Here is a 12922-nt window from a genome sequence, read left to right as displayed (position 1 = left end):
GTGTATCAAATACTTGTTCTCCCCACTGTACATATATTAATACAGACTAGCTCAAAAATAAGTGAAAATTGACAAATGATCCAATTGATTATTATACATTTCTGGTAAACTATCTGCTCGAAAAAGTGAATTTCTACTGGAGTTGGCGTTCCAACAATATTGTTTGTGATTTTAAATCAGTAACTACAGTTAAGTAAAACATTTTCAGGGGGACTTTTATTTTGGAAATTAGCCGTATGATCACGTGACCTTAATGCCGCTATGTTCACAATGCTGGGCGGTTCTTATTATACATCAGTGTGTTGGGCAGGGTTTGGGAATTAACGGGCGTACTGTAGCAGTTATTTTAATCACTTCGATCAAAACAAACAGTGATTTATCGACTACACTTCAGGTAAGCAATAATATTTTTTTACATACCACTCATATCCCCATTTGTTTTTATTTTTATGCAAGGGAAAGCTGCCTAGATAGTGACTAGCTATCTGAAATTCCGACAGGGAGGGAGAGCAGGGAAGGAAGGTATCGGAATTACACCCACTGGTCCAAAGCAGAAGTGCGTAGCGGGTTAGCTAGCTAGCTGGTTATTATCGCTAATTAAGTTATTATTCTCTAATACAATATATAAGTGGATGAGAGCATATAACGTGCTTTCAATAAAGCTAAACTGTTCAATCAAGTTTCTGCGAGTCAGCTTACTTGATTTTGCCAGAGCTCGCGCTAGGTGTGTCAGCTAGACAAGCAAGCGTCACATTCAGACCAGGATCTGTCATTCCTCCCCTGTTTCTAACCAGCTGGTTAGCTAGCAGCAACTAACCAGCTAATAGAAAACTATTAGAAGTAGCCTTTCTGCTATATCACTCAAGAGCCATATAGCTTGATAGCTTCCAGTCATGAAGACTGGTTTACTAATCTTATTATGGAAGCCAGGGATGTAGAGAGAAATCCACCTACCGGTACTTGGAGAGACTGACTCGTGTAAAGGTGAGCTCAGCAAAGGCAAGCTGCATTTATCCTCAGTAAAGCTGTCCTGTAACTGATGCTTTAGTCAGCTAGCTAGATATTTGAGTTTCAATAATAGCAACCATTCCTTAATCCTCAGTCATTACTTGAACCAGTCTATCTAGTTGACTTAGACACCTATACTATATATGGTAATCAGCAATATTCGCTTAAAAGTAACAGGTAACTTGGCTTCGTTTCAATATTAATTTATTATAATACGTGTATTACGATCTGGAGATAGTCGTTTTACAGAGAGTTAATATCAGCAAGATACAGCATCATGCTCGCGTTGTTTTGGTCTGACACCCCGAGGGGGAGGAGTGTCCGTGGCTACGTCACCACGGATCTGCCATTCTTCTTTTACATGGATGGCTCCAGACCAGACTGGCCTTATCGTTCAACATGCGTTTTGATATTGGGACTTGAATTTAGAAATTAATTGAATTGATTGGGGCAGTTCAAAAGACCTGGTAGACTCAGACTTTGTGATAAAGGCACAATATTCAGAAAGTACCCATGGCAATTCTCTCTCCCTAGAGCCTCCTGCTGTTCCCTTATTCTACCATCCATGGCCATGTAATACTGTCTGGGTAATAATGAATGAATAATGTGGCCCCATTAATGGCACCATCACTCCTTTCACACCCTCTTCACACACAGTCACACCCGCCACAGTCATAGCTGATGTGTGATGAGTGTTCTGGCACCAAATGAGTGCTGTTCATTTGAAGATGAATGGATAACTGATTGTCTTGATAATAAAAGTTGATGCACCTTTTTTATTTTGCGAGGGTTTACCCACCTTTTGCGGAAAAAGGCATTGAAAGTATAGGGTCTGTTACTTTATTAATCGTGAACTGCGATCAGTTTACCTACTATTTAAAAAAACCTCTACATCACTGGATGTGACTGTGGTCAAACTCGTGTTGAGTTGCGTCCAACATTCAGTTTTAGTGTCTCTACGCCCATAGGGAAGACAAGGAACAAGTAGCCAATGTTCCCAAGCTACACCCTGACTGGATGAGGGATGGGACGGGAGTATCTCTACATAGAGGATGGCTGTTCTTCTCTGCTCTGTTTATGACCATTTAGTCATGTCATTCTGGAGCTCTTAGTCACTAGTCAGGCCTGTCCAGAAACAAGCACCAGTCTGGAATTATAATGGAGTTATAATGATGCTGTTTCCTGTGTGTGTGTACACTGTAAGTTTGAAGTGCTGCAGGGTAGGTTTGGAATGTCTTGACTTCCTGTCAACTGTGTGTTTGGCCTTAAACTGACCTGCTGCTTCCTGGCTAGAGGCCAGGGGTCTCTCATTTTCTCTCTCTTCCTCTTCCTCTTTCTCTTTCTCTGTCTGTCTGTCTGTCTGTCTGACTGACTGACTGACTGACTGACTGACTGACTGACACACAGACACACAGACACACACACAGACACACACACACACACACAGAGACACACACACACTGTTACACTGTTACTGTCCAGAGCTGGTCAATACCTGGGGAGATAACAGGCATCGTAAACCAATCTTTATAGGGTTGATAAGAGCATTTTCTCTGTTCATATTTGGCTTATGCATATTATATTTTCAGCTCAATAATGAGCATCATAATGAATTGCATGTCATTTTTGTGAACTTAATGAAATCTATTAAGACCTATTCTGTGTCTTGTGTCTCCCAGGCCTCGGCCTCAAGGTGGGGCAGAGCAAAGTGGGTGGTGGGGCAGGAAGGCCCAGCCCCCCATCCTGACAAGAGGCCAGCTTCTGCTCCAGTAGCCCATAGCCCCTTCAGGACCGAGCAGGGACCATGAGCACAGGCAAGCCCAGTGGAATCAAGCCTCCCAGCAAGATAAGCAGGCCAACTGGGTTACCAACACGCACCTCCCCTTCTTCTGGTAAGAATCAGCTGCAGGGCTCATTGTGTGTGTGTGTGTGTGTATGTGTGTTGTTGCTGCTACTACTGCTGATGATGATGATGATTGTTTTTCCAGCTGCTCCAAAGCCTGTTCCTCCTGAGAAGTCTCCCACCCAGGATGGAGCAATGGATTACCAGGTGGGGGAGAAGGTGTGGGTCAACGGCAACAAGCCAGGATACGTCCACTTCCTGGGGGGCACGCAGTTTGCCCCAGGTCAGTGGGCCGGCATCGTCCTGGATGAGGCCATCGGAAAGAACGACGGGTCGGTGGCGGGGGTCCAGTACTTCCAGTGCGAGGATGGCAGAGGTATATTCACACGGCCCTCCAAGCTGACCAAGACAGCCATGCCAGAGATGGAGGCCAACTGTGGACAGCCTAACCCTGGCGAGACAGGAGCAGACTCCCCTACCATTGCTGCTGCTGGGGCTGCTACTACCACTGGTAACAGCACCAAGACACCGCTGAGTAGAACCGTGACGGGCAGTGGGTCAGTGTCCAACCTCTCTGAGACGGACTCAGCCAAGAAGACCAGAAGTGAACTGAGACTGGGAGACCGCGTGCTGGTGAGTGTGTGTGTGTGTGTGTGCTTCTGGCTCACAAATGTGTTAACTCACAGCTCTTGTTCCTTCTCTACCCCCTCCCTCTCTATCTCTCCGTCTTTCTCCCTCTCCAGGTGGGGGGTAATAAGGCAGGGGTGGTGAGGTTCATGGGGGAGACAGAGTTTGCCAAGGGGGAGTGGTGTGGAGTGGAGCTGGACGAACCACTTGGGAAGAATGATGGAGCCGTGGCTGGATCCAGGTTAGATATGTGACACACAGGTTTATTATCCGTGGTTAAAGATGTACCTGTAGAAAAAGTATTTTTAAAATAATGATAACGATTAAAAACATGTCCTTCTCTAATGATTCAAGTGTCATGAAATTCAGTGGTTAAAGCTTGACCTGTATAGAGATAGTCTTAAAAATTATATGTATTAAGAATCTGTCTTTTTCATATAATTCAGGTGTGTTCTGGATTTTTGACATCCTCTGATATCCCTTTCAAATGTCTCCAGGTATTTCCAGTGCCTGCCGCGGTACGGCCTGTTTGCGCCGGTCCACAAGGTGACTCGTATCGGCTTCCCCAGCACCCTGGCTAAAGCCAAGGCCTCCTCACGGAGACGCTCCGCCATGAAGAGGAGTCCTAGCGCCTCCTCCATGAGCTCCCTGAGCTCTGTCACGTCCTCTGTTAGTGGGAAACCCAGCCGTGCTGGCCTGGTGAGACACACACATACACGCTACTGCAAATACACACACACACACACACACACACACACACACACACACACACACACACACACACACACACACACACACACACACACACACACACACACACACAGCGTTCTCTATCTTCTCCCTGCACTCTCTTCTCTCTACTTGTGTCTGTCTTATCTGAATGTGCCCTCTCTATCTCTTGCCCTCTAGCTGACCGAGACCTCGTCGCGGTATGCACGTAAGATCTCTGGCACTACAGCGCTACAGGAAGCCCTGAAGGAGAAGCAGCAGCACATCGAGCAGCTATTGGCCGAGAGGGACATGGAACGCGGGGAGGTCGCCAAGGCAACCAGCCATGCTGGGGATGTGCAGCAAGAACTGTCACTGCTCACGAATGTTCAGGAGCAGGTGAGGGGAGAAAGCACAGGCAACACACACACACACACACACACAGAAAAATACAATACACATGTGGAATATCCGTCTCCCACCCAGGCTTTATGTAGTTGACCATTGAAAAGTATGACCTATAGCAAACCATGTCATGTCATGATTGTGTGTGTTTGTGTGTGTGCGTGCGCACATGTGCGTGCGTGTGTGTGTTAGTATGCTATGGAGATGGAGGCTAAGCTAGACCAACTGCGTAAACTGGTGGAGACGGCAGACAGAGACAAGGTGGAGCTGCTTAACCAACTGGAGGAGGAGAAGAGGTGGGTGGTGGTGTGTGTGTGTGTGTGTGTGTGAGGGAGGGAGGGTAATGAGAATTGTAGTAAATGGAGGGGGTATATTGGTTGGTTAGGTCAGTATTGTTCTCTATGTTAGTATTTGAATGTGCGTCGTTTGGAAAGCATTGCTGTTTTTAGATGCCTGGTATGGGATAGAGCCTGGGATGTTGGAGGAGAGGATGACACTTTCTACCTGTCTGACAGGAAAGTGGAAGACCTGCAGTTCACTGTGGAGGAAGCTTGCATCACTAAAGGTGACCTAGAGGTAAATAAATGATTCAGTACTCTGTACACACACACACCTGCTAACAGAACCCAGACAGTGTTATTTTACATAATGAAATACCACGTAGAGCTGATGTAATGTTGTTACACAGTTGTTAGACCTTTCATATTTCAACCCCTCATGAAACACTGATGCAGAATTCCTTCATATCAGCTACTTCATTTGGTCTATCATATACATCATTCCCTCATCTGTACTGTGTCATGACTCAATGTCTTGTTCTATGGCACACCCTTTATACACTCAGAGAACAATGCTGGGTGTGTATAAAATATAGATTCACCAGTTGACCACGGCTCTCTCGTCATCTCTCATTGGTTAGCTCAAGTTCTCTCACTCATCTGATTGGTTACCTGAAGCTCTCTCACTCTCATCCGATTGGTTAGCTTAAAATCTTTCTCATAGTCTCTCTTCGATATAGCTACTTCATAAATGTCCTCTACTCTGTCAGAGTTCCGGTTCAGTAGCTCCAGCAGTTTGAGGATGTGCTTCTTTTTACCCGTATTCTCAACCCACTACAGTGTACATGTTGGCATGGTGGTGAGTTCATTGTACTCACAATACTCTGCTTTTGATTGTGGCTTTTGCTGCTGTATTAATAAAGATACTGATGATATTCTCTAATTCTATCAAGGCTTTTGGTTATCCACACATTCTTTCATTCATTCAATTCAATTCTTCATCTGATCATCTATTCCTTTAATGTCATTCATTTCTCAGCTCTCATCAATTCACTCATTCATGAGTTCATTCATTTGTTTTCTTTCGCTATTTCATTTGCTCAAGTTTCTTCCGCCCAGTACCCTACCCTGAACTTTAGTCACTGTTACTAGCCGGCGACCACCTGCTAGTCAACCCTGCACCTGAGAGACTGCTGCCCTATGTACATAGTCATTCAACACTGGTCACTTTTTTAAATCATTTTTTTTTAAATCACATTTTTATATTTTTTGTAATATTTATTTTGTGGTATCCAATTGGTAGTAGTTACAGTCCCTGTCCCATCGCTGCAACCCCCGTACGGACACGGGAGAGGCGAAGGTCGAGATTCGTGCGTCCTCCGAAACAGAACCCAACCAAGCCGCACTGCTTCTTGACACAGTGCCCGCTTAACCCGGAAGCCAGCCGCACCAATGTGTAGGAGGAAACACCGTACACCTGGCGACTGAGTCAGCGTGCACTGCGCCCGGCCCGCCACAGGGGTCGCTATAGCGCGATGGGACATGGACATCCCTGCCGGCCAAACCCTCCCCTACCCTGGACGACGCTGGGCCAATTGTGCGCCCATTATTCTTTTCAACATTCTTCAAGCTCTGTCAAATTGGTTGTTGATCATTGCTGGACAACCATTTTCAGGTCTTGCAATAGATTTTCAAGCAGATTTAAGTCAAAACTGTAACTTTGCCACTCAGGAACATTCACTGTCTTCTCGGTAAGCAACTCCAGTGTAGATTTGGCCTTGTGTTTTAGGTTATTGTCCTGCTGAAAGGTGAATTCATCTCCCAGTGTCTGGTGGAAAGCAGACTGAACCAGGTTTTCCTCTAGGATTTTGCCTGTGCTTGCTCCCTTCAGTTTATTTTTTATCCTGAAAAACTCCCCTGTCCTTAATGATTACAAGCATACGAGTAACATGATGCAGCCACCACTATGCTTGAAAATATGGAGAATGGTACTCAGTAATGTGTTTTATTAGATTTGCCCCAAACATAACACTTTGTATTCAGGACAAAAAGTGAATTGCTTTGCCACATTTGGTGCAGTATTTATTACTTTAGTGCCTTGTTGCAAACAGGATTCATATTTTTGAATATTTTTATTCTGTACAGGCTTGCTTCTTTTCACTCTGTCAATTAGGTTAGTATTGTGGAGTATCTACAATGTTGTTGATCCATCCAGTTTTCTCCTACCACAGCCATTAAACTCTGTAACTGTTTTAAAGTCACCATTTGCTTCATGGTGAAATCCCTGAGCAGTTTCCTTCCTCTCCGGCAACTCAGTTAGGAAGGACGCCTTTCTCTTTGTAGTGACTGGTTGTATAGATTTTTTTTCATCTACCAATAGGTGCCCTTCTTTGCGAAGCATTGGAAAACCTCCCAGGTCTTTGTGGTTGAATCTGTATTTGAAATTCACTGCTCGACTGAGAGACCTTACAGATAATTGTATGTTTGGGGTACAGAGATGAGGTAGTCATTAAAAAAACATGTTAAACACTATTATTGCGCAATAAGCTGGTTGAGATAATTAATTAATATTAATTAATTAATTAATATGCCATTTAGCAGACGCTTTTATCCAAAGCGACTTACAGTCATGCGTGCATACATTTTTTTGTGTATGGGTGGTCCCGGGGATCGAACCCACTACCTTGGCGTTACAAGCGCCGTGCTCTACCAGCTGAGCTACAGAGGACCACAAGAGTGTGCAAAGCTGTCATCAAGGGTGGCTATTTTGAAGAATCTAAAATCTAAAATATATTTAGATTTGTTTAACACTTTTTTGGTTACTACATGATTCCATATGTGTTATGTCATAGTTTTGATGTCTTCACTATTATTCTACAATGTAGAAAATTGTAAAAATAAAGGAAAACCCTTGAATGAGTAGGTGTGTCCAAACTTTTGACTGGTACTGTATATATAGACTATTTATACAAAAGTATGTGGACACCCCTTCAAATTAGTGGATTCGGCAATTTCAGCCCTGCTAGAGCTGCCCGGGTCAACTGTAAGTGCTGTTATTGTGAAGTGGAAACGTCTAGGAGCAACAACGGCTCAGCCGCGAAGTGGTAGGCCACACAAGCTCACAGAATGGAACCGGCAAGTGCTGAAGCACGGGGCGCGTAAAAATTGCCTGTCCTCGGTTGCAATACTTACTACCGAGTTCCAAACTGCCTCTGGAAGCAACGTCAGCATTTGGATTCTGGACTTTGGAGCAGTGGAAAAGCATTCTCTGGAGTGATGAATCACGCTTCACCATCTGGCAGTCCGACGGACTAATCTGGGTTTGGGGATGCCAGGAGAATGCTACCTGCCCCAATGCATAGTGCCAACTAAAGTTTGGTGGAGGAGGAATAATGGTCTGGGGCTGTTTTTCATGGTTCGGGCTAGGCCCTTTAGTTCCAGTGAATGGAAATCTTAACACTACAGCATACAATGACATTCTAGACGATTCTGTGCTTCCAACTTTGTGGCAACAGTTTATGGAAGGCCCTTTCCTGTTTCAGCATGACAATGCCCCCGTGCACAAAGCGAGGTCCATACAGAAATGGTTTGTCGAGATTGGTGTGGAAGAACTTGACTGGCCTGCACAGAGCCCTGACCTCAACCCCATCGAACACCTTTGGGATGAATTGGAACACTGACTGAGAGCCAGGCCTAATCGCCCAACATCAGGCCTAACATGCCCGACCTCACGAATGCTCTTGTGGCTGAATGGAATCAAGTCCCCGCAGAAATGTTCCAACATTTAGTGGAAAGCCTTCCCAGAAGAGTGGAGGCTGTTATAGGGGACCAACTCCATATTAATGCCCATGATTTTGGAATGAGATGTTCGACAGGCAGTTGTCCACATACTTTTGGTCATGTAGTGTATATGTGTGTGTATATATATATATATTTATCAGGGGATGCTGCAGCACCCTCAGCACCCCTACTTCCCCGCGGCTATGCTGACATTGCTCGTTGTAATATTTCTAGATTTTTAAATTCCTTTCTTAAATTATTTGTGTTTTTCGTGTATTGTTCAGTATTACTGCACTGTTGGAGCTAGGAACATAAGCATTTCGCTACACACGTGATAACATCTGCAAAATATGTCTACGCGACCAATCAAATTAGATTTTTACTTTCTTGTTTTTTCTTCATTTTTTCCATCCATCGCCTTCTTAATAAGAGCTCTCTCATCTCTTCTTGACACGTCTCTTCTCTTTTCACATCCTTTCATCTTGTCTCGCCTCCGCACCCTCTCTTCTCTTTGCTCATGAAGAGGATGATGTCACAAAGCCTTCATCTATCTCTCTCTCTCTCTCTACCTCCCTCTGGCGCTTACAGAAGAGAAAGAAGGATAAAGCGATGATGTCACTGATTGCAAGATCTCGTCAAGAAAGTGTTAGAGCACTGGGAACCAAAGTGAAGAGAACCGAATCCACCAGATGGAGCGGTCCTTAAAATAGATCCAAGCAGATCCATAAATACACTAGACAGAGTTTGGCAAACTCAATTAATCCAAGTTGCCAGACAAATGCTTAGAATGATTAGAACTTAATCTTCATTTAGCTCTTGGAGCCAACATGGAGGCTAGTTAGCAAAACTCTGTGCTTCTGTGACTCAACCAACCAAAGACCCAAACAGAGGTAGTTAGGGTGGGGCTCAGTCTCATAGAGGAGAACTTAAGCGGCATTCAGGCTGTCTCAAATGGCACAATATTCCCTATATGTCTCTTTTTATATGGGTCTGGTCATTGAGGATTTGGCTTAATAGAATTGTTGGAATAGAATGGAACCCACTGGAATAAAACATTTGGCTCTCATATGCACTTCCTACTTTCTGGTCTCTGCTATGACATCATCGTTTGCTATCCTTGTGTGTGGCATGGAGCTGGCATGTGATGCTGGTGTTGGTGTGTTCTCCTCTTCCTCCTCTTCCTCTCTCTGACTAACAGACGCAGACCAAACTGGAGCATGCCCACATTAAGGAGCTTGAGCAGAGCCTTCTGTTTGAAAAGACCAAAGCTGACAAACTGCAGAGGGACTTAGAGGACACTAGGGTAATACCATCATAGACATCATATATCCGACATCATCGGGTAATACTTCTGGATCTAACGGTATTTTACGTTCTGGACACAGTAGGGTTGGGCGATATGTTGTGTGGATGAATCATTAATTGCGATATGGCTGTGCGCGATATATTGTCTAGTTATTGCGATATCGATGTCCACAATCTTCTGGCCACAGCATTCCACAACGTTTCTTCTGCAAGCCCCAAACCCTCTGGAACTAAAAGCTGTTCTCATGCTGCTGCACTAATGCCTGAGTCTCAACTGCACACTCGTACCTTGCCTTGATACTGTTTTTCATATCGTAAATAAATTATATTGGATTTATTTTGATATGGATTTTTGTCTGGATCACCCAGTCCTATCTCAAAGAAGCTGGATGGGCTAGGAATGGCCCTCTCTCTACTCTCTCCCCCCCTCATTCCCCCCTTTCTTTCTCCCTCCTCTCTTCCCTCCCTCTCCAGGTGGCCACAGTGTCTGAGCGGTCCAGGATCATGGAGCTGGAGAGAGAGGTAGTGGAGCTGCAGTTGAGACTACGGTCCTCCCAGCAGACAGAGGGCGCTGTGTCGCTGTCACCAGAGGAGCTCAGCAACCTCAAGGCCCGGGCCCAGTCCCAGGAGAAGAAGGTAGGGATCTCACAGTACTGGTCAAAAAACATCCCCTTAACCCCTCTCCCAGGGATGGGCGACTTCAGTCTTGTACTGCTGTGTGTCCAGGCTTTAGATTGCAGCCGGACTTTGGTTCCAGTCTGTCTGTGCAGGCATTTGTTCCAGCCCGGTCATACCCATAGTCTTTGCATTTACAGACCTCTGTTTTTTCTGGTTTTCCATCCCTTTTGACATTAGCATGTCTCCCGTCTGTCTTCCCCTCTAGATCAGTGAAATGAGTGTGGATCTGGACAACAGGCAGAAACAGATTCGCTCTGTGGAGGAGGACAAAATCTCCCTGGAACAGCAGCTAACCAGCCTGGTGAGACACATGCATACACACACACACTACACACACACACACACACTACACACACTCGTACAGTCATGATGATGAAAGTCATTATCCTTCCCTGTGTAGCTCATGGAGAAAGAATGTTATTGCTCTCTAGTGAAGTTTGTTGTGAAGTTGTTTGTTTGTTGGCCATTTCAGAGACAGAAACTGGACGCTGCAGAGGAAGACAACAAGACGATGGCACAAACCATGCATGGTAACAGACTTGCAATAGAAACTTTCCACTGAAAGTTATTGTTTATGAAGAAGTAGGTTTAATCTGGGTTCGGGAAACCAGCCCTATGAGAGGTGCTGGTAAAGATTCATTCTGAAAAGTGAAACTATCTCTCTGACTTTTGTTGCAGAGCTGGAGAAGAGAGTGGAGCAGGCGGGAAAAGAGAGAGAGGCACAGAGAGAAGAGAACCAACGCAAAGAGAAAGAGCTTCAGGATAGACTGACGGAGGTGTGTGTGAGTGTGTGTGTTTTCCAGTGTATAATGATAAAGATTATGTTTCTGTCCAATGTGTGTGTGCCTGTATGCGAGCAGGTAAAAATGTGTGTATGCAATGTTTGTAGATGTATGCAAGAAAACAGCAGCTGTGACACACAAAGGTCACAGCATGTTCTTTCATCCAGGCCCGCTGAAGCCGAGCTACATCTCTGAGGCTGAAGCTATAGCTGCAGGCTAGCTTAACGATGTCAACATGAATATATGACTAACACACACACACACAAACACACACACACACACACGAATGTGACTAACCTTTTCCCATGTGACTTTAATATGCAGCGAGGCGTCTCTTTAATGTAATGTTTACGTAATTAAATAAGTTAACTTACCAAAATGCTTATATCGACACATTATTTAATTCAAGTTTCATAACATTTTTGAGAAGCTGTTCTTGTAGATTTAGTCAACTAAATAAAATGATTATTTAGTTGATCATTAGCTTTACAGAATCTATAATGTATTATTAATGGTATGGGTAAAAACTTGCACCTATGGTCTGTTTGTGGCAAAGATCAACAGTTTTAATCAAAAGTTAGTTATCGATCAAAAACAAATTATATAATTTTGATATATTTACTAAACATGTCCCCTCCCCCAGGCTGCTGAGTTGTCAGAGAGGACCACCAACTCCCTGGAGCATCTGACCAATGAGAAGACGGCGCTGGAGGCTCAGGTGAGGAAAAGGGGGCAGGGCTCAGGTGAAAAGTCAGCTTGTCATATCGCTGATGCAAAGCAGGCTGTAATGTGATAATACGTATACTTATGTAAGCTGTGTGTGTGTGTGTGTGTGTGTGTGTGGGGCCATGCGCGTGTGTGTCTGTGTGCAGGCTCCCAAGGGCCTTGTACTTCATATTCACTTGAGTATTACAGCATGGATGTATGAGTACTGGTCACCACATAGACCCAGTCATGCATAAAATACTCCTGGCCATCTCTTGTTCTCTCTCTCTCCTAACTTCTCCTTTCTCTACGTGTCTCGCTCTCTTAGATCTTTCTCTCAGTCCCTTGGTCACTTTGTTGGATTATTCTCTCTCTCCATCCATCTCTCTCTCTCTCCATCCATCTCTCTCTCTCTCTCTCTCTCTCTCTCTCTCTCTCCATCCATCTCTCTCTCTCCATCCATCTCTCTCTCTCCATCCATCTCTCTCTCTCTCTCTCCATCCATCTCTCTCTCTCCATCCATCTCTCTCTCTCTCTATCCATCTCTCTCTCTCCATCCATCCATTTATCTCTCTCTCCATCCATTTCTCTCTCTCTCCATCCATCTCTCTCTCTCTCCATCCATCTCTCTCTCTCTATCCATCTCTCTCTCTCTCCATCCATCTCTCTCTTTCTCTGTTTACTCTTCATCCTTCTCTCTGTTTCACTCTCTTTCTTCCAATCGATCCATTGCTCTCTATTACCCTCTTTCCGAACATCTCTGGTATTACCGCTCTCTTCCTCATCTCTCTCTTCATCCATCC

At 44.7% G+C, this 12922-nt stretch overlaps 1 protein-coding gene across 1 annotated transcript in view; it reads left to right on the top strand.

Annotated features, from left to right (window-relative positions):
* Positions 1–276: 276 nt before the first annotated feature.
* The window catches only part of LOC311128488 (CAP-Gly domain-containing linker protein 1-like), a 36515-nt gene continuing 23869 nt past the window's right edge, over positions 277–12922 (top strand). Inside the window, exons 1-13 of the mRNA XM_084160659.1 lie at positions 277–394; positions 2688–2900; positions 2997–3484; positions 3595–3719; positions 3976–4177; positions 4388–4585; positions 4784–4887; positions 5107–5167; positions 10429–10590; positions 10838–10933; positions 11105–11162; positions 11311–11408; positions 12058–12132. Of these exons, the coding sequence (XP_084016785.1) occupies positions 2813–2900; positions 2997–3484; positions 3595–3719; positions 3976–4177; positions 4388–4585; positions 4784–4887; positions 5107–5167; positions 10429–10590; positions 10838–10933; positions 11105–11162; positions 11311–11408; positions 12058–12132 (1755 nt within the window). The 5' untranslated portion in view covers positions 277–394; positions 2688–2812. The remainder of the gene's footprint in view (positions 395–2687; positions 2901–2996; positions 3485–3594; positions 3720–3975; positions 4178–4387; positions 4586–4783; positions 4888–5106; positions 5168–10428; positions 10591–10837; positions 10934–11104; positions 11163–11310; positions 11409–12057; positions 12133–12922) is intronic.

The sequence above is a fragment of the Coregonus lavaretus genome (genome assembly GCF_964263955.1).
Source record: "Coregonus lavaretus genome assembly, chromosome: 4".
Taxonomy (NCBI): Eukaryota; Metazoa; Chordata; class Actinopteri; order Salmoniformes; family Salmonidae; genus Coregonus; species Coregonus lavaretus.
The sequence above is the reverse complement of the archived record's forward strand: the minus strand, read 5'-3'. Positions and strand labels throughout refer to the sequence as shown.